We start from the raw sequence: 22,135 nt of genomic DNA on the forward strand, positions 1-22,135 counted from the left end.
TCTACAGTTAAGGCGAGCGGCTTGCTTAAAAATCGTTAATTTTCAAGTCGAAATTTCTCGTAACTAGCACCGAAATTTATTATGGTTATTTTCTGCCAAAACAAAAAGTTTTTAGACAAATTAATTCCATTGCAATAAGTAACTCAGTGTGGACTACTGATAGCCAAAGTTTGAGCGATTTTGAGTTTTTACACTTTTGCCGCTATTTTCCGATTTTGTTTGATTCTTGTGGGCATTCGCTCTTAAGTGGTTTCCATGTCGTATTTTATAAGACAAAAAGACACTTCTTTTCCAAAATGTAGGATAATTTTACCATATTGATCTTTAGTGTAAGCACAAAAAAACTAACTGATACAACAGTAACAACTACAAGAAAACAGCCTTGCATGGCATTTCGGTGTTGTTTTTGCTTAACCACCAGTTTACTCAGGAAGCTTTGCTGGAAAAACATTTCGTCAATTTCACGACTCTTTCATTACTAGTTATGTATCTTCTTGCTCTTTGCCGAATTGAATGGCTTATTTGACTTTTTGGGGTAGAATGCCTCACCCCCTCATGGAAACTTTGGTCAAGAAGCTTACGTTTACGACTCCACACTTCTTTTTTCTGACTTCAGCCAATTCATTGCGCAGTTTCTCCGTTAGTCTTATAGCAGTTTCCATCATTACTTGGTCTGCACTGATGTCTGCCTTGTTGTTCTTATACATTTCTATCCTTCAGCAGTTCCCCAACACAAGAAAGTTTGTCTCTAAAGCTAACTTCTTGTTCACTCCTATTCTTCTTTTCCCTTTCTTTATCTTAATTTCTGTTTGTTTTTTCTCTTGCTAAACGCCATAAGTTGAGTCATGAAACTTCATTACACTACGCGTATTTCTATCTTTACAATATTGTGCAAAAACTAGTTGCAATACAAAATTTGTCAGTTAAAGCCGTACTGTAGTTTCTTGAACATTACGGTTTTTTTTTTTTCGAGTTGTTAAATAAACCGTCGTCGGATACTAATTAATTTACTTTTACAACCTTTTGTCTAGCTATTCTCTTTACCTGTGCATGCCGATTGGAAGAATTTTGGAAGAATTTCCTTAGAGCGAGAGATGATAATATAGTGTTTAGAATCCTGCTTCTCCCTTGGCGTGTGCACATTTTGCATTTTATTTAACAGGCTCTATTGAAAGTACATAACATGTTCAACAAACTGTAGCATTTAACGTTTATTGCCTCTAGCCATTGGTAAATTTCTCACTTAGTCTGTTAATATATAAAAACTAAATATCCACTTCTTGCCTCCAGTGTAATCCTCGTTTGACGTGCAGCTATGTGCAGCTAACTTTTACTGTTCTCCAATCCACCACTGCGTTGTAGAATTAGCGCTTGCTGAGCATCTATGTACACGATTAACTGTGTCGTACCATCCGAAGTTATCTTCGCCACTCTTCATCTTCACAGCGCCTTCGAGGGGACTTTTAAACTGACAACCTTTCTGAGATCCGTAAAAGGAGTCAACGTGTGCGTGCCATCTATTTCTTTGAGCAAATTGGGCCGTGCAATTATGGCAATAATAGCCCCTGATATTGATGTATTCATACCTTTTGCATCCGTCGAAATTCAAACTCATGACGTTAATATCACTCAGTTTGGCTCTTAAGTAATCAATGTAATTAAGTCCATCAGTGTTAAAATTACATGTGGCGCGCACATGCGTGGAGTGGCTGGCTGTGAAGTTCATCCTTGACCGCGATAAGCGAAACGTATTCCAGCTAAAGCAATTCTGATTGACAGGGTAGTCTTTATAAAATGGCTCGTTTGCAAACTCGATTTTGGTAGCCAAGCTGAAAGACTCGATCAGATTCCAAATGAATCCGTTTTCAGACGTGTAATCGCAAAAGACTTCATACAATGACTTGCTAGTTGAATCAAACAAAAGATGCAGACCAGACTGGCTCCCTCTGTCCTTTTCAAGTTGCTCCTTACAAGATGTAGGTCTACGTTTCTTACAAAGCTTACCATAGTATTCCGTGGTACAAGTGCAGTTGAACTTGTGTTTGGCGTGGTCGCATAGCTCAGTGCACGTGCCTCCATGGGCGAACGGACTTTGGTTACGGCATTTGTTACGGCATGTTTGATCTGAGCATGCGTTGTTCACTGAAATCTTAAAGATAATACGGAACACATTTTAATTAGTTTCTGTGACATAATTAAGACACCAACAAGTAGCCATAGGGATGATGGTCAAGTAAATGAATCAAGTGAGAAGTCGCTAAATGTTTAAAATACGAGCAGCAGTGGTTCATTGGGATTTATAACCACGAGGTGCAGCCGAGTGGCTTTAGACCCAATAAAACACGTGCTGCGAATTTATTGAACGGCTTTAAAAATATTCCTGGAAAAGCGTGTGTCAAGAGAGTTGATAACAATGATGCTTTTGTGAACGTTGGAAATTAGCATACGCGAAAAGCATTAAACACCACATACTACTTAGGACGAGGTTTTATCGGGATTTAAAACCATTGCACGTGATGTTTTATCGACTATTTGATAGGTCAATAGGCTTACGAATTATTAATGATTTTTGTAATTAATAGGAAAAGTATGCATTTGGACATGTATTAGGCTTTTATAGATTATGGTTTTGGCTCCCCATTGACATGCTTTAGGTTATTTGTCAGTCCACTGAGATGCTCGGTTAACCCAAAAAGTCACCCAAAGGGTTGTATAATGCTCATTTTACACATGTTCATGATTTTATACATTCACAGGTCTATTTAAGGTTTGAACTCTAGAACGACATAAGTGTGATGTACCAGCAACATACTCAAACAAACATGCCTTCAGTCTTTCATGACTGAACACCCCAGATATGTCACTCGGCTGATTAGGCCTCGAGTTGCTTGACATTTGAATTTTTTCAAATCTATTTCAAGGTCAGTTTTCCTTTTGCTTTTGTTTCCTCGAAACAATTAATTTTACAGAAAAAAAAAAAAGAAACAAAAAAACGCGAGTAAAATGACCAAATAACACTTATGATTCAAATCTGGATCATTGTATAATGCAATTCCAGGCATTTGATTGGCTCAGCGGTCATGGTATATGAACCATTATGCCATGCCCGAGAAATAGCGGCCATTAAATTATCTTCTGGTTGTACTTGCAAAGTGAAATCAGCAAGATCTAGCAATATTTCTTAATTGTTTTTTTTTAAAAAAACTATTATTCCAATAGCGCGCTTGTTGGATATGATATGGTTATAGCCAACTCGGCGCTACGTGCCTCGTTGGCGATCTATCATCTCTTAATATAAATCTACTAGTGTTCTATCACTAATGCTGCTCTCTTATTGGCTACGCTACTCACTATCTATTCTGTTTTATAAAATGCGATGAAAACTGTTACGGCGAGTTATAGCTTTTTCTGCGCGGCTAATTTTTCACCTACTTTTGTTTTATTTGTGTGTGTTACATCTTTCATACCTTTCGCCCCCACACCTTTATAGTTCATTATGTATGTAAATAGCCTTTCTGTCACCCCTTTTTACCCTTTTTTAGCCAGTTTTCTTGCATAAGTTTTCAGTGTGCGCATCATTTTCAGTTTTGTATAGTTGTGTCTCGCCGTTCTTCCCGTCTTGATTAATTCTCTGTAGAATCACCGATAAGGTACGTTCTTGTGTTAGTCGTTCGTTTTCTATTGTTTCTCAGTTGCTCATTCCATGTCGTTTACTTGTAGTATTATTTTTAACATCTTTTATTTAATCTTTGTATTTCAAGAACCGTTCTGGTACGGATTTGTTTACCGTCGGGATGAGTTACTTTGCAATGGTGAAAATATCAAATAAAGTGAAAGTAGAGAGCTGAGTGATTAGCAGCGGCATTTCCTTGCTGAATCAAGTTCCATTATGGCAGAAGGCGGGTCAGGATTTACGCGGCGAACGTCGAGTTGCGCGTTGTTGGATGAGGGTCAGATTAATCAACTTAGACGATCGTTATCAGCCTACAGAGGTCACTTAACGAGGTCATACAAAGAATTGGAGCGGTTGTTTTCGAATAGTGGAAGTCTTGTGGAAGTTTTAGACAAGAAATGTACGCTAGACGGTTTATTTATGAGGTATAACGCGAAGGCAAAAGATTTGTTACAGTTATTGACAGTTTCAGACGAACACGAACGGGCGTTGCAAGATCATATGCGTGAAATAGAAACGAAAGGCCTTTTTGACGAGGAATTTGCTCGGTGGTTTAGTAAGTCGTGCGAATCGGCAACTTCACGTCCCGAATTGGATCCCGCACCGCGCGAGGGCCCACGCGTGGTTCCTCGTGACAGTGTGTTCGTTGGAAATCAGCCACACCCTTCTTCGTGCGAGAGTCCTCGCGAGGGATACCCACGCGAGGGTATCCCACGCCCTTCTCTCGAGATCCCTCGAGATGCAGCACCACAGAGTTCACGCGATATTCCGCATGATACGTTTCCAGATGACGATTCAGTTTGGCTTACCCGTTCTTTCACCGGGGATTCACGTGGTAGCTCGAGAGTTAGCAAAGCTTCGCAGTCGTCCAAGGTAAATCTTACGAAGGCCAGACTTCAAGTGAAGAAAGTTGAAGAGGAACTAAGGCTCCTAAGTCGTCTGCAACAGTTAGAGCACGAGAAGCAGCGTCTAGACAAGGAAAAGGAGCTGTTTAAGGCTAGATTTGAGGCTGACCAGGCACAGATCGAGGTGGATTTTTGCAGTGATTCCGAGCGCGTATTTGAGTCCTTTAATCAATTGCCAAAACAGACGCCTGATGAAGCCATTGGAAAATATCTTCAGTCTTGTGAAAGGGATCCTGGACAAGCTCATGAATTCTCGTCTGGTTTTCTAACTAAGTCACGCGAGCTACCAGCAGTCGTACCAAATAAAGAGTCCAGAGATCATAAGAAAAACGAAGCAGTTATTGAAGCCTCAGACCTTCAGCGCCTTTTGAGCCAACAGCAGGAAAAAATCGTCCGCTACTTGTCCTCTGGCCTCGAAAGGCTCGAAATGCCGAAAAGAGAAGTTATCTCCTTTGATGGCGATCCTAGGAAGTATCCTCGATTTATAAAGAGCTTTGAAATCAATGTGGAACGTAGAGTTAACGCGGACGATGAAAGACTGTCCTACCTGATCCAGTTTTGCTCAGGTGTCGCAAAAGATGCCATCGAGAACTGTGTTATCTTGCCTCCTGGGCAAGGTTACCGCGAAGCGAAAGATATCTTGCAGAAGAATTTCGGTCAGAAACACATCTTTGTGCGTGCGTTTATTGAAAGAGTTGTTATGGGACCTCAAATCCGAGCGTCGGACGCCGAGAAGCTGTCGCAGCTAGCGAGAGACATGAGAAATTGCGTTATGAGCTCTGAGCATATGCGATACAAAGGAGATATAAATTCGATAGACACTCTCAGAAAGGTTGTAATGCGCCTGCCACCTCACATCCAGGCGAAGTGGGCAGAAGTGTCAAGCAAGTTGATTGAAGCTGATATCGAACCTGAGTTCTCTCACCTAACAGATTTCGTGGAAAAGAGAGCCGCTGTAGCCAATACTGCCTTCGGAAAATTGGTTGGTACTAGACCGAATGAAGACAAAGGGATTACACAAAGAGCAAGAAGAAAATCAGACGATGCCCCTGCGGTGAAAGTAACAACTCTCGCGACTCAAGGTTCAAATGGTACCTCGTCTATCCCGAGTCCACAGAAAGCTCTTGGCTCCAAGCAGCATGCAAACAAGCAAGCTCCTGTGACTACGTGTTTGTTCTGCAATGGTAATCATGATCTCGAGAGATGCTTCAAATTTAGAGACAAATCCTATGAAGAACGTAGAAAGTTTGTGTTGGACAAAAGATTATGCATCAACTGCCTGAGAAGCAACCACTTTGTAAGGCGCTGCAGGCAATTTAGGGCTTGCCTCTTCAGTGGATGTGGGAAACGTCACCACTCGTTGCTGCATCCTCCTGGCGACAGAGTCCTTGAAGAAACGAACCAACCCGCTGACAGGGCCGCAGTGGATACCCCTGAGAAGGTAAACGTTGACAGAGCTAGTGATGAAGGCCACTGTGCAGCCATTGGTACCGGAAAACCTCGTGTGAGCCTGCGTATAGTTCCCGTGAGAGTCAGTGGTGCGGATGGCGGTCCCGAGGTAGAGACATACGCTTTCCTAGATGATGGCTCGGATATCACTCTCTGCTCCAATAGTTTGGCAGAAACCCTGGGCTTGTCAGGGAAACCTATGACGTTCTCTCTTACAACCGTAAACGAGAAAGACCGATCCAGAAGCGGTTTTGAGGTGGAATTGAACGTCAAGGCTCTCAAGTCAGATGACAGTATACATTTGAACAAAGTGTGGACAGTGGACCATCTCCCGGTTTCAAGACGGAGCATACCAACCGATGAAGATGTTCGAGGATGGTCTCATTTACACGGCATTGAGTTTCCAAAGCTTGAAGACCAAAAGGTGGAGATCCTGATCGGTAATGACAACCCTGAAGCCCATTGGGTATTTGAACAAAGATGCGGTAAAAGAAAGCAGCCTTATGCAGCCCGTACGCTACTTGGATGGACACTCATTGGTCCTTTAGAACATAGCAAGAGTTCAGAAGTGCATGTCAGCTTTATTAGTGGCGGCCAAGAGATGATCTCAAGCCAGCTTAAGAGGTTATATGACGCAGACTTCAATGAGTCCTTATCTAGTGTGAAGCAAGCCATGTCAATTGAAGACCAACGAGCCCTGGCCATTCTGGAGAGTTCCGCCTGCCTTAGAAATGGTCACTATCAGTTACCTCTCCCATGGCGCTTCAAGTCTCCTTGCCTACCGAATAACCGTGATGTCGCTGTACGAAGAATGAGGTTCCTAGAAAGACGTTTCCAAAAGGACGCCCCCCTTTTTGAGAAGTACAGATCGACTGTTGAAGACTACATCTCAAGGGGCCACGCCAGGAGAGTTCCCGAAGACCAAGTCTACGTTGATGACAAACCACTGTGGTACTTGCCTCATCATCCAGTTTTTCATCCCCAAAAACCTGGGAAAGTAAGAGTTGTTTTCGATTGCGCAGCAAGATTCCGTGATACTTCTTTGAACGATCAACTCCTCCAAGGTCCGGATCTTACGAATAATCTCGCAGGTGTTCTACTCAGATTCCGGCAAGAACCCATAGCACTAATGTCGGACATAGAGCGGATGTTCCACCAGGTACTTGTGGCACCGGACGACTGTCATGCCCTGCGGTTTCTTTGGTGGGAAGATGGCAATCCTTCAAACAACCTTGTTGATCATCAGATGTTAGTACATCTATTTGGCACCAAATCATCGCCATGTTGTGCCAGTTTCGCCCTCAGGAAAACGGCACGTGATAATCAAAGTGAATTTGACGTCCAGACCGTTGACACAGTTTATCGCAATTTCTACGTCGATGATTGCTTGAAGTCGGTGGTCTCAGTTCCTGATGCGAAAAGATTGGTGCACCAATTGACGGACTTGCTTTCCAAAGGCGGGTTTCATCTTACAAAGTGGATAAGCAATTGCCGAGAAGTTCTTGAGTTTATACCGGCTTCAGAGCGGGCACCGTCTGTGATGACTCTAGATTTTGAAGATTTGCCTATTGATCGAGCCTTGGGAACCCAGTGGAATGTCGAGAAGGACACATTAAGCTTCCGTGTTTCCGAGAAAGAAGTCGCTGATACTAGAAGGGGGATATTGTCCTTGGTTTCTGGTGTGTACGATCCGCTAGGATTCGCAGCCCCTCTTGTATTGCCGGCCAAGATGATCCTTCAAGAACTGTGCAAGCAAGACTTCGGCTGGGACGATCAAATTCCTGATGAGAAGCTAACGGAGTGGCGTGGTTGGGTTGATAATCTTCCAAAACTGAAGCTTGTTAGCTGGCCACGTTGTATGAAGCCTCGAGGGTTTGGCAACCTCCTTAATGTTCAACTGCACCACTTCAGCGATGCATCGGAGAAAGGATACGGTGCAGCATCGTATATCCGGCTTGTAGATGTTTCAGGTCATATTCACAGTGGATTACTCCTTGGAAAGGCACGGGTAGCACCCTTGAAAACTATCACAATTCCTCGAATGGAGCTGACCGCTGCGACCGTAGCTGTGAAATTGCATAAGTTCCTCGAAGACGAGCTTGACCTTCAAGTTCACGAAACTGTGTTCTGGACAGACTCTACTATAGTCCTTCAGTACATCCGTAACGAGGCAAGGAGGTTCCAGACGTTTGTGGCTAACAGATTGTCGATAATTCACGATGCGTCCTCACCATGTCAGTGGCGGTACGTGGACTCGCAGTCCAATCCTGCAGTCTACGCTTCCCGTGGTTTGTCAATTCTAGAGACAGAGAAGTTTTAAAGTTGGCTTTATGGTCCAGCCTTCCTCCGCAGACATGAGAGTGAATGGCCACAATCCCCTTTCCAGATACTTGATTGTTGTGAAGAGGATCCAGAATTGAAAAGGAAAAAGCCACAAATCCACTTAGTGTTAAGAGAAGACATCCTCGAGCGCCTACTTCGGACACACTCCTCCTTTAACAAGCTTCAGGCATCCGTCGCCTGGTTGTTACGTTTCCGAGAATACCTTCAGTCACGTGTGTCCCAGAAAGCACCACGAGTGGGCAATTTGACGGTTGGAGAAATTTCCCGTGCGACAAGAGAAATAGTTCAAGTCATTCAAGCCCAATCTTTCCCGAAAGAGTTAGAAATTCTGTCCAAGGAGCGTTCAGCAAGTTCTCCAGATTCAAGCCTCTCACGTCCATCCAGAAAGAGATTCGCATGCGTGGGTTACCTCAGTCCTCTACGTAAGCTGAGTCCGTTCATCCATAATGGTATCATATGCGTCGGAGGACGTCTTGAAAGGGCACCTATTAGTTTCGACGCCAAACACCCAATGATTCTGCCTGGCAAGAATTACGTCACCGACCTAATTGTTAAAGAGTATCACGAAGCAGAAGGCCATGTGGGTGAAAACCAAGTCCTCTCCAGCATTAGACGAAAATTTTGGATCCTTCAGGGACATTCAGCTGTTCGTCGTGTTGTTGGGAAGTGTTTGAAGTGTCGTCAATGGAATGCTCCTCCATGTCAGCAAGTAATGGCACCTCTTCCCAGAGCAAGGGTAACCCCACAGTCGCCTCCGTTCTCTTCAGTGGGAGTGGATTACTTCGGCCCAATACTTGTCAAGCTAAAACGAAGTCATATGAAGAGATACGGGTGTCTGTTCACGTGTGTAGCTGTCCGAGCAGTACATATCGAGATTGCGCACGACCTTACCAGCGATTCCTTTATACAAGCGTTCTCTAGATTCGTCAGCAGACGCGGTTCACCAGTTGAAGTCTTTAGTGACAATGGAACCAACTTCAGAGGAGCAGAAGTAGAAATTAAGACCGCCTTGGAGAAATGGAACATCGACCGAATCGACAATTGTCTCAGAAGCAAGGCGTTACTTGGCACTTCAATCCACCGTTAGCAAGTCATGCTGGCGGAGTCTGGGAAAGAATAATCTGTTCCATACGCAAGATTTTCCGCTCACTCTTAGGCGTTCAACTGGTCGATGACGAGACTCTCCTTACTTTCATGGCAGAAGTTGAGAAGATCCTTAACGATCGCCCTCTCACGCCACCGTCTAGTGACCCGCAGGACCTCGAACCCTTGACCCCGAGCAAGTTGCTATTGCTTCGTCCAAATGTCTGTCAGTCTCCAACAGAAACCAGTGATGTCGTGTCTTATGCGTCTAAGCGTTGGAAGCAAGCACATTATTTAGCTGATGTGTTTTGGAAGCGTTGGATACACGAATACATACCAGCTCTTCAGCTAAAACAGAAATGGCTCCGTCCACGCCCAAGCTTGGCTGTTGGTGACTTGGTTCTAGTCGTTGACGAAGCTTCGCCTCGCGGATTTTGGCCGAAGGGTATTGTTCAAGAAGTATTTCCTGACAAGCACGGTTTCGTGAGACAGGTCTTGGTCAGGACGGCCTCCTCGGTTCTACGACGCGACGTGCGGAAACTTTGCCTTTTAGAAGGGGCTTTATTTGAAAGAGACTAACCTGGACAGTGATATTAAATAACTGAACTCAGACATTATGAACACCTTAGTTTTTTTTGGAAAGGCTTTCTTATATGCGCCTTTCGGGGGCCGGTGTGTTACGGCGAGTTATAGCTTTTTCTGCGCGGCTAATTTTTCACCTACTTTTGTTTTATTTGTGTGTGTTACATCTTTCATACGTTTCGCCCCCACACCTTTATAGTTCATTATGTATGTAAATAGCCTTTCTGTCACCCCCTTTTACCCTTTTTTAGCCAGTTTTCTTGCATAAGTTTTCAGTGTGCGCATCGTTTTCAGTTTTGTATAGTTGTGTCTCGCCGTTCTTCCCGTCTTGATTAATTCTCTGTAGAATCACCGATAAGGTACGTTCTTGTGTTAGTCGTTCGTTTTCTATTGTTTCTCAGTTGCTCATTCCATGTCGTTTACTTGTAGTATTATTTTTAACATCTTTTATTTAATCTTTGTATTTCAAGAACCGTTCTGGTACGGATTTGTTTACCGTCGGGATGAGTTACTTTCCAATGGTGAAAATATCAAATAAAGTGAAAGTAGAGAGCTGAGTGATTAGCAGCGGCTACAAAAACTATGCACGCTGTGATTGGTCGTTGCCTATGATCTATTAGAGTACAGACACAGATGACGTCACGGGAAAATTGTTTTCTTTGTTTTGTCCAACATGGCGCGCGGTTTTGAAAATGCTTGCGAGATTATTTCGAATTGAGCAAGTGAAGGCCTCTAGAAAAGGTTAGTAGGAGCTATTTACAAACAAGAAAAAGAAGAAACCAAGGCGAAAGTGTTCTTGTCTATTTGAAATTGCCTAAAACAAAATTGCCTGAAACAAATCTCCAAAGCAGATGTTATCCCAACGAAAAGACTCACAGTTTTGAAAATATTTACTCGATTATTCTGCTTCGAGTAAGCGAAGGCATCGGAAAAAAGTTAGAGGAGGCAGCTGTTTACAAGTACGATAAAGAAGAAAAGAAGAAGCCGACACAGAAAGTAGCGTTGGTGACTTTGAAAATGCCTGAACTGGCACAAATCGAATAGTCAAGCGCTGCGAGGCAAGTTTGTCATGTTTCCTTTCTGTTAATTGTATAAAACAAATAGATTCCAAGTTGCCGTCCGGCTGTTCCGTAATAGATCACCGAAGACGTCAAATTGCGGTAAGAACATCAGTGACACACTCGCCTCCAACTCGTGTTGTTCTTTTCACATTTTGACGTCACCTGTGATCTATTACTGAACAGGAGCACGGCAACTTGAGTAGTGCCTGGCGTGACTTATTTATAGAGGATATTACATGACCGCGCGGAGATACGAAATTTTTCTTCAATTCTTGAAAAATATCTCACCAGTGAGCGCTGCGAACGAGTAAAATATTTTTCAACACGAGAAGAGAAATTTTGTACCTCCAAGCGGCCATTTAATGTTCTGTTTATTATATAAACACCAACGAAATACCAAATCATTGCAAAGGCGCGGTTTATCATCTAACCATAGCAGCGGCGATCTTTTCAGGTGTGAAGATATCACGTTCAGTCGCGCGAAGGCTCAACTGGTATTTCATAGGTGTTTAGAACCTGTCTTAGCTTGTTTTTAAGTTTTGAACGATTATTAGATTTTTACTAAAACAATTAGATTTCTATCGCGTGATAGTTGATGAGGGCAAACACGCGATAGAAATTTCGAACTCATAATCTAATTGTTAAATATCCAACGCACGCTTGTGGAATAATTGTTAAATGTTTTCGTGAACTTCACTAAAATTTCTCGAAAATCTGCTAGCACAACGTACAAAGTAAGCCTAGTTTCCATTGCCACAAATAAAATTATTTGCAAAACATTACGTCAACTGCGCCTAGTGCGTGCCGAATAGATGGGCATTGCTTTGATAAACTTGCCTTCAGAGTGTTATTTTAAAATGGAATTTTAAATTTATTCAACTCACGTTTAGGAAAATAGCTGTTTACAGAGCTGCCACTTTAACGAGAAATGTTTACTCTGAAACTTACATAAAATTTTCTCCAACGAAAATTTGTTTTCAAATGGAGGCGAAGTCACTGTAACTTGTAAGACATTTTCTTCCATTTTCCAATTTACCATCCATTTAAAAACGTTTTTGAAGACGTATGCGGTATAAGCGCTAGCGCCACGTTATAACTGTCATATTGCTACTCAAATGACCAGAAGTCTGAATTTCAATTTTATAAGAATCGTTAACAAAAGTTGGAAAGTGACCCTCCAATATTTCGGTTTAATATTAAGAGAAAACCTCCTACATTTCAACTGAGGAACTAAGCCCTGGACCATTTAGCCGAACTGATTTTGGTACACTAGTTTGCTAGTTAAAAATTTGCATAAGCACATTGACATATGTATACTACAAAATAAATGTTTAGGAAACATTCATCGTTACGTTCTGTTAATTCGTGAGTGTCGTGAATGTTGTGAAATGTTGTAAAATTTCTCTTCATTATTTTTTTTGGAGATACACCGTAATGGTTTAGTTTGCCACAACTCAGTGCCACTTAGCTTTTACAATTTAAATACGAATTTTGCTTTTCTTTCAGCACATTTACAACCCGAAGACACCTCGTTGACTTTTTATTCATAAAAAAGGTCGGCCCATGATCTAATTCTTAAATATGGAACTCATATCCCTTACCTGTTTTACAAACTCATTATCCATATCAAAGTAGGAGTATCCCCATTTATTGGCAAAATCATCTGGAGCCGAACTCCTGTCTTCATCCAGTAACTCACATCGATTGTTCCACATTTGATATGCTTGGCACCTGCATCTCTCATCGAAGCATTTCACATGACAATCAAACGTTTTCTTCACGGTGAAGTTCTTAAAGCTGTGACCCAGTATGGCACGATGTTTTATTCCTGTTTGGCCAAAGCTGCTACTAGTCTGCTCACATTTCCCTTGACAATCTGCAGTGCTTAACTTCAGGGCGTATAAAATTAGTAGCAATTCAACGAGAAGAACGCCCTTTGAGAATTCCATGGTAGAGCTTTCGATTCAGCAGTCGCAAACGTAGGTAGAATGATCGTCACCGTGATAAATTAATCGAATTCTGATAATTTTCTTTTTATTATGCATAATCTTAATTGAAATACAGATGAACAAACGATGACATAACATCAAATTCGAAACGAAATTTCAGAACGCAGAATCAATAGAGTTAACCACAAACGACAGCAAAATTCCAGCTGTTAAAGCGGTTGCCATAACACGCGACCTATCGCTTTCAAAAAACCCCGATAAAGTTGCGTTTTGGTGGACGTCAATCATAGAAAAGCCATTGAAATTATTTTGAATTCTGAGAACATCTGAAGGCAACAAAACAAAGAAATTGGCAGTTTTATCCGCTTATACATAGTAAACTTTACGAAAGTTGATTTCCAGGGCAGTTTATCTAAAAGAAGGGGCATTCGGTATAGATGGAGCCGTATTAAAAAAAAAAAAAACAATTTAAATCGCTACCGTAATAATTTTGCAAAATCAGCGATTTGTGCAAGTGGGCAAATTATCACGTGCAGCTGTGAAAACTAAAATTTTTAATTTAAAAACACCTTTCATTTTCCCTTGATCTGGCAATTTAAATAAAGTTTACTTTCTCTTAGCGAGGTAACATTCTTAGTTTCCTGCCGGGTTACCTTGGAATCTAGCCAGCATTCAAAATAATTCCAACGGCTTTTCTTTTTTTGACGTCCAACAAAACGTAACTATATCCAACTCTTTTGAAGACAGTAGGTCGCGTGTTATTGGTAACCGCTGTAAAACTTCGGGGAAATAAACATCCAACGTAACAATGAATGTAAAATTAAATGCAAAGCTGATCGGACAGCTAAAATAACTTTATTGCCCAATATTTCGGTTAGACAAAAACTAACCTTCTTCAGGGGCGGCAAAAAGCTAAGTAACAATGAATGTCCAACGAATGGCAAGAAGCATTTTTTCATGTCTTTTTTTTTTTTTAGAGCGGTTTAAACGTTGTTGAACAATTAAAGTAAAGTTAACGCTCTAAATAATGAGATATCGTTTGTCGCCATATTTTTTTCTCTTTTTTTTGTTTCCAAGTCAAGTAGGAAACTGACTCGAGCAAAATATTGATTCATTAATACTTTAAAGTTCAATGATCTTATTTTAATAAGCATCACATTATTTCCCAACTTACTGAAAACGAACGTTAAGCAATGTCTAAGCGAAGATGGTACCTCAGCTGGCCCAACATTGAAGTGTTGGTTTAAACATTGCAGACCCCACTTGGGTGTGTGTGGAGGGTAAGGGCGGGGGCAGGGGGGGGGGGGTGTTTATTTCCCTATATAAGCTACATAGGTATGTGAGGCGCCAAAGGTATGGGTTTGAAGCGGTTGTGTCTAAAATAGGGTATCGATTTGAAACAGCTTGGTCTGAAAGAATGAAAATGGGTCTGTAATTTAAATTACATACTTTGGTCTGGAATAGGATCATGGTTTGGAAAACCGAGCCACACGCCCCCGACCAAAAATTCCGAGTCCACTGCAACCCCCCCCCCCCCCCCCCTCCTTTCTCCCGGAATGGCAGAGAAATACTAGATTAATTAGTTGTGGACGAAAGTTTCTTTCTTTCCACGTACGACCTGGCAAAGTGTCCATTTTAATTTAATAACCTATCTTAAGTAAAACGGTTTAATTATACACAGCGTGCTAGGTATATTGCTCAGGAAAAATAAACAAACAGGACAGAAAACAAACAACAACAAAAAGCGAAGTAAATAAGATGAACATCTACACTTTATTCTTGTATGTTTGGCTTGACTTTCTTTGTTATTGTACGTGTCACAGAATCTTAAAAAGTAACAATTTTAGCGTATTCGATAAGAATACGAAAAAAGACTAAATCCAAGAAGTATCTAACTTGCAAAGTTGAATTACCTTAAAAAAATCCCTTGCAGTCACACTTTCCCTTCACATCACCCCAAAAGAAACTCATTTAGTTTGTTGGCTTGTTTACTTCCAAACCTTTGAACACATTTCTTTTCCCTAATCACTTTTTTTTACATGTGAACTCAACAAAACGTTTTGTCATGAAAGTGACCTCGCTATCCTAAGAACAAACTCCGTAGACCAACTTCTTATCACTACTATTGAAGCTAGTTGATACTTTTAACACAAAACTCACGATTAAGGCCCTAATTGGGACTTGGATGGACCACAACAGTTCATCACGTACGTATTGTACGAAGTCTGTTAGTAAGTCTGGCACTAACTACCAAGCAACATAACGCCCAAAGAAAAACAACAACTTACAACAAAACAACAACAAAAAACATTTATGCCAATCTTTTTTCACAACTGTGAACAACTTAACGATATAGCAGAAACATAATGACGTTTCCATAACGACATATGAAGAAAAACCGTAGTGATGCTTTCTTTGTGTCGTTATGTCCATTTTTTATGACGCTTGAATGAAGCTGACTTCAACAAAGTGAAAAGGTGAATCCAAACATATTTGGACTGCGAATGAAAGACCCTCGCAATTATTTACGCTACTTAAGCTTAAGCAGTTTCAAACAGAAAACTTGAAAAAAAAAATCAAGTTTAAACGGGATTCGAAAGACATATCCCGTTCACGCCTAAATGTTTTACGGGCTTTCTTTTTGCAACTACTTCAGTTGCGTAAATAACTGCGAGGATCTTTCTTGAGGAACACAACATTAAATTTCCCAGAACAGTGAAAGTATGAGGTGAGAGTCAACATGGCAGCGTATTAGTAAGCTTCCACTTGTTGAGAAATTGTCCGTTGTTTTTTTACTCAGGATAATTTGTAATTTCTATTGCAGCCTATCTCATGTCGTTTGTGATTGGATAGGTGCGTATAAAGTGGACTTCACGATGGAAAAAGAAGATGTGCCTCTTTCTTATGTCTTCCTGTTACGTAGGTTCGCTCTTATCAAGATTAACAGAGGTTGTTGAACAATTAAGGCAAAACTGGACCGTTCACTACTGAGATCAAAATTTGATTGAGCTTTCAGTCTAAATCAGTAGATAATAGCCACAAATCCATTCACTAAAAAGGAATTCAATTTACCTAACTGCTGTTGATTAAGCTGTGGAAGGTGCTTTGGAGCTATGGGTGAAATCCTTAGTGTCCGTTTAAATGGAACTTTTCGGCAACAAAAACCTTTAGACAATACGACGATAAAAAAAATATTTCAAGCCCTTTAGTTGGTATTTTTAAAATCGCTGTATGAGTTTCTGTTTAAATTTAGCCTTTCTTGGGCATAGGAGGGTGAACTGTTTAACTCTACCCCCTTTGGGAAAACCTCTGTAAAAGTGGGGTTTTATTAGCTGACAGACATTTAACACAACGCCAGCAGTCAACTACTGTAACATTAACGACAGCCACACTCTTTGGCTGAAAATTCCAGCCACTCTTTTTGTATAAGCTGCCCAGTTTCTGGGTGAGAAAGAATAACCGTTAGGGAATCCAGCTTAGTAGGAACGCACAGTGGCTTCTTGGGTGGATACGAATTGGCGCTATTCCTTTTCCACCACAATGCCCAGATGACGGCATGGATGGTGGGTGTCAAGTGATTTTGGATTGGGAAATGGCAGTAACCATCACAGTAGTTAAGAAGACCAATGTTTGGCAGGATCACATTACTATAAAAGTCTCTCATTTTGATGGCAAATGACACCTGGTAACATATCAGGGTTGGATTCCGTGGAGACCTGCCATCACCTTTTCCAGGATGCTTTCGATTCTGCGTAATGTCGCTGCTGTTCCTGGCCTCAGTAGTATTCACTGGATTGGGATAAAATGCGTGTGGATTGACTGTCACCAACTTCCATATATCATCTTTGCTTTGTGGGTTCTTGGATTGTGTGTACAGTACCAGGAAAGGTCCATGTTCATAACCGTGTTTGAAGCACCTCCAAAAATTTAACATGGAAGCTGTATCGTTGATGTTCTTATGGATATTTTCCACCTTCAACTAGGGATATAAGAACGTATCCTTAATCAGGTATTCCTCCAACATGAAATTGTAAGCCTTACCCTCAAAAGGTAATCCAATAAATTCTTGGACTTTAGATTCCACGTAATGATTGGAATTCCGAATTAACAAGAGTTTTAAGTTGCTGGATAGTGAATCCATTAACAGGTATTCAAGGGAGTTATAGTGGACCACCTTTCCTGCCAATTCTAATTTTTACAACCCCAAAATGACCGTGTAAAAGGCGTACGGTTTCGTAAAAACAGTCAGATCAGCGTACGAGCAAACTTTTTTCACGGGAAAGGGGGTTGTGTTGAACCTAATTTACCGAAATGAAACCTGTTGGCCGCTGGTGCACAGGGACGGAGCTTTCATGTCTTTGTAGCTTTTATTCATATGAAACTTTCATATGAATACAGTAGAGCTTTTTAGATGGAGCTTTTTTAATGAGTATTTCTAGGCCCCTTGCCTGTTTCTATATATAAATTGTCATATCGCAATAGCTGTTGTAAACGTTATAGGGATAGATAGACCTGCATGGGCCTCACGGGATCGTAAAATACTAAGCACCCCGTATAAAATTTTTCAAGGTCTAATGTCACAAAGTCCTTTTTCTCTCACTGCTGGTCAAACAGCAACTGGTATGAAAGTTGAACCTTAACTTCCCGCCTTGCTTGCGCTCCGCGATACCCCAAGCGCAGGTGTGTGGACTGTATCTAGTTTTTCTTACAAAAAATTTCCTGAGCTCGACTTATTGGCAACTCTATAACCTAATATCTACTAATTGTGTTCGACGTTAAAAGAACGCACTCCTTATTGCGTTTGGAGTCTAGATTGTATGGGACAATCAATCGATCAACGGATGAATGAATAGATTTTGGAATGTGTATCTGGCCCCGCAAATGACATCAGCACCAACTTGGCAAAAGAGAGAGAGGGACCCTTCGATCGAGATCATCGGACGCACTCCCTAATCTTTGATTATTACTAGTCTGCGACCTATGCGTGAAATTATTTCGGTTATTATTTTTTTACTTAGAGTATACAAACTGAATTATGTCTTCATGGTTGTTATAGATGGTTTGTACAGTCTTTAAGTTGGTCAAAAATTATCAACAGACCTGGGCTTGGTTGTTCGAAAACCGATTAACGCTAATCCATGATTAGAAGTTAATCAAGCTAAAGGTAAAGAGAAGTCTAAGTCAATATTGAAGGACAAAAATCTTTTGGAAGAATCTTCATTGATTAGGTATTAAACACGAATCAAAGTTCACGTTAATCCAGGATTAGCTTAACCTGGCTTTGAACAACTGGGCCCTGATGCTAGTGGCCCTTTTTCAATATTTTTTTCTAAAGTTTTGTTTGGCAAGTCAACTCTTTTTTCTCTGTGGACATTGCTTTCCTGAAGTTTTTGTTGTTGTTGTTGTTAAGTTTCTGTCAACAGCGTATCTGATATTTACTTTTATCAGATCGTAGGGTGCAGGCTAAACTCAGTACCACTTTTGGGTGGATTGAAAATAATTGATAAGTTCTACGTGCTCTTTTATCAGTAAACAAGTGTGGCTTCGATCCTTTTTTCTTCTTTACAAAGCGTACGGTTGGTTTTTTACTCTTTATTGGTATGGCATTTGGGTAGCGGATTTTCATCATAATAATTATGTGTAATTGTTATGATAAAAATTCGCTGCCCAAAATACCATACCAGTTTTCTCCTAAAAAAAATTAAAAAATTATGATTTCTTCATAATTCTCCATAATAATGTGTGTGGGTGGGGGTGGGGGAGGGGGGTTGCCGGGGTGGGAGGGTGCAGCCCAGACCCCCTCCCACCCCAGCCCTAAACATTTATGGAAACTGGTATCAAAGCTATCAACACTCTCACACAAACGTGTTTGACTTCGGTAGCTTTGAATTGCAGATTCTGACCTTCATGTGCACTGTTCACTCAAAGAATTTGCAAACTTTCCCTTAAATTTCCAATGCCCAAAAATCATCTCAATTATTTTACTGCTTCAAGGAAACTATAGTAAGTCATGGCACTCTGAAGCCGTTAGATGCTGTTAAGAAAACGTACCATACTTCTTCACAGCCTCTCAACTCAAAGCTCAAGTAAAAGAGCTAATTAAAATAGCTTTGATGACTGCCTAGACCCTTCCAGAAACACTAAACATTCAGTCTCTTTCTTCCTTCTTTTGCTTGTTTATTTAAAATTTTGTAATCCCATTAAGTTAAATTACCTTAAAAGTGTAAACCCTTTCTGACAAAAGACTCCAAGCTCTCAGCGCAGGTGTCACATTTAGTCCAAACTCCACATTGGCTCTCCGCGGCAAAGCGCGGGAATCTATCCACATCTTGTCGTTTGGCGCTGAAACAGGCTGATCAGCATATACGCTGACATGAAATTTGCGGCTCACTCGCGAACGTTTAGACGTCAAAATCAATTCTGCTTCCACCGCAATGTCATCTTGCAAAATTTGTCCGAAACGAAACTGCATATCCACCGTGGAGTATTTTCTGCTGGTGCCTGCGAAAGATAATAAAATACGTGACAACAATTATTTTCCGATCTCCTATGGATGCATCACAGAATATTTTTGTGAGATTGAAATGTTTCATTTTTTCATAGGCAACATAGCCTTCCAAAATATTCCCAATTTAAGTCCTTCCCACATGTTTTGTGGAAAGAAATTGTAAATGTTTTGCCTTTTTTAGAAGCAAATCTTGCTTCCATGAAAGATGCTGTCGTAGATATGTTAAAGACGTGTTGGAGAACACCGACATTCATTTAAAATGGCAACGCTCCGCTTTTCCGGTTTCAGGGCCCTATAAACATGCACTCGCCTAGGATTAAGTATGCACAAGTTTGTGTTTCCTAAATGTTTAATACCTATTCGCGACTTTCTTGTATAAATTTTCAGAAATTTTTACTTTTTATCGTTACATCTGTCTTATCTGGCGTGTAAACATGGCGCATTAGAAAATTAAAGAAAGGTTTGCATCCGTGTTCGTCCGAGAAAATCCGTGCTTGCAGTAACGTTGACGAAGAACATATTTTAAACACAAATGACTGAAGAAACACATTGGCTGGAAAACAGAATAGCAATGTTGACACATTTCCAACCGTGTAAAACGAGGAGCGAATTATGACCATTGATTTAATTTAATCCAAACGACAATTTTAGAGCATGCTAACTTTATTTACATGTAATACTCTCGGTTGAGGAAACACAGATTAAACACAGTACATTTTCATCCCACTTTGGAAATAAAACTTTTCAGGAGTGAATTTCCTATTTATAAACACCAATTGAAAAAGTCACAGCTAACAAGATAATGGCGATGGTTCTTAACGGCAATGGAACAACAACCTTATTTACTAAACGTGCGAAAGGAAACCTACCGTTCATTTCTGGTTGAAAACCACGAATTGAAGTAGCGAGAATCTTCTGGTTTCGTACTGAAACCGTAAAACTTCCATTTCTATTGCCTCGAGCTCGATTGTAGTAAATTTGTTTCATGTAAGAGTGAAGCGGAAACCTCCCAATCTTCTTGGAATGTTGTGAGACACTCCCTGCTCTATTCTTTGATCCGTGGTCGCGGTATGTTGTGTTTGTTACTGTAACAGTCGCAGAGACCACAGAAAAGAAGAAAATCAACTTAAACTTCATGCTTTCGGATTATTCCTTGCACTCACATCTGTCAAACAAAAAGATGTGGAAGTTGCGAAATTTTGGGCGGGCGGGAACTGTCAAAGTCAATTTCTGAAACAATGGAAACAAACATTCAAAAGTAAACAACCAAACAAAGCCGTCATTCTTAATATTTTTGGAACTTGTTCAGAAAATTGTACCTTTTCATAAAATTGTGTTGCAGATATTACTTGAATAATGAATCTCCTAATGATTTCGAAAAAAAACCCTAATTGAAAACGGCGCGTGACAGACAAGCGATTTTTCTAAATATAGAGCTATTTCTTAACTCAAAAGATTTCATTAAAGTTTTAATTTCTCTGACCATATGTTTCTGTTTCGATGGGTTACAAGAGCTGTAAATAAATATATTTTTAAACACGCATATACTTTTCAGATAGAAGTTTTGATATCAAAGGTGAAACGATTGTTTCTGAGAAAAACGTATGCGCTTTTGTCCGGCCCTCTAAAACGCCCGTGACTAAAGCTGTTTACACAAAGGTCCACCGCAGAAAAAGGCAAATTTTACCTTTTTCGCTGTTGCAGTGTTACTCCTTGAATATGTCCACCGACGAGACATTCCTCATCTTTTGCTAGGTAGGAAAGTAAAAGGAATCGATCGTGAACTTTAAGTGTATTTTCTTCTTTTTCTCAGTTATGAATAAGACCAAAGCAAAGTATCCTCCTCAAGGGGTGGGGGAGGGGGGAGTTGGGGGTAGAGAATCCCATATGAAAAGTGACGGCGGTGATCGTCTGAAATTTTGAAAGGAGCCCTTAAAAAAAGGTACCAGAAATGTTTTATAGGGGTGGTCTCAACATTTTTTTTTACCCTATAAGAAGTACCAAATCAATTGACTGACATTAACTTCCTCTCATGTTTTCACTTCAATACCCCCAAAAAGGTACCACCACGCCTTTGACAAAAGTAATTTTAGATTTAAGCACCCTAAGAGGTATCAAACCACGAATTTTAATCGCTAAAAGGTGGGATGATCTCCCCGCGACCATGGATCAAAGAATAGAACAGGGAGTGTGTGCAGTGCACCGATGCCGGGCCGGAAAATACTGACTGTCACTTACTTTGTTATCTTTCGCAGGCACCACAACGAAATACTCCACGGTTGATATGCAGTTTCGTTTCGGACAAATTTTGAAAGATGACATTCTGGTGGAAGCAGAATTGATTTTGACGTCTAAATGTTCGGGAGATATCCGCATATTTAATGCCGGCGTTTATGTCGATTAGCCTGTTTTGGTGCCAAAATGTGGATAGATACCCGCGCTTTTACCGCCTAGGGCCAGCGAGGAGTTTGGACTAAATGTGACACGGCGCTCAGAGCTTGGGATGTTTTGTCAGAAAAAGACTTACACGTTAAAGGAAAATTAATATAATGGAATTACATAATTTTAAATAAACAAGGAAT

The 22,135-nt window shown here is 40.7% G+C and overlaps 3 protein-coding genes across 3 annotated transcripts; 1 reads left to right on the forward strand and 2 right to left on the reverse strand.

Annotated features, from left to right (window-relative positions):
* Positions 1 to 2,810, reverse strand: LOC146454944 (uncharacterized). Its single transcript, XM_085094956.1, has 2 exons — positions 2,802 to 2,810; positions 1 to 2,149 (listed from the first exon to the last, which is right to left on the reverse strand). Exons 1-2 carry the CDS (start codon positions 2,808 to 2,810, stop codon positions 1,331 to 1,333), a joined length of 828 nt encoding a protein of 275 aa, XP_084951082.1. The 3' UTR covers positions 1 to 1,330.
* A 2,148-nt stretch (positions 2,811 to 4,958) lies between these two features.
* Positions 4,959 to 9,457, forward strand: LOC146454945 (uncharacterized). Its single transcript, XM_085094957.1, has 2 exons — positions 4,959 to 8,271; positions 8,380 to 9,457. Exons 1-2 carry the CDS (start codon positions 5,006 to 5,008, stop codon positions 9,455 to 9,457), a joined length of 4,344 nt encoding a protein of 1,447 aa, XP_084951083.1. The 5' UTR covers positions 4,959 to 5,005.
* A 5,342-nt stretch (positions 9,458 to 14,799) lies between these two features.
* Positions 14,800 to 20,815, reverse strand: LOC146454946 (bone morphogenetic protein 10-like). The gene is made up of 3 exons (XM_085094920.1): positions 20,423 to 20,815; positions 19,260 to 19,546; positions 14,800 to 17,024 (listed from the first exon to the last, which is right to left on the reverse strand). The coding sequence occupies exons 1-3, from the start codon at positions 20,688 to 20,690 to the stop codon at positions 16,422 to 16,424; spliced, it is 1,158 nt and encodes a 385-aa protein (XP_084951046.1). The 5' UTR covers positions 20,691 to 20,815; the 3' UTR covers positions 14,800 to 16,421.
* Positions 20,816 to 22,135: the final 1,320 nt, after the last annotated feature.

The sequence above is a fragment of the Pavona decussata genome, unplaced genomic scaffold, assembly GCF_977016875.1.
Source record: "Pavona decussata unplaced genomic scaffold, jaPavDecu1.1 SCAFFOLD_297, whole genome shotgun sequence".
Lineage (NCBI taxonomy): Eukaryota > Metazoa > Cnidaria > Anthozoa > Scleractinia > Agariciidae > Pavona > Pavona decussata.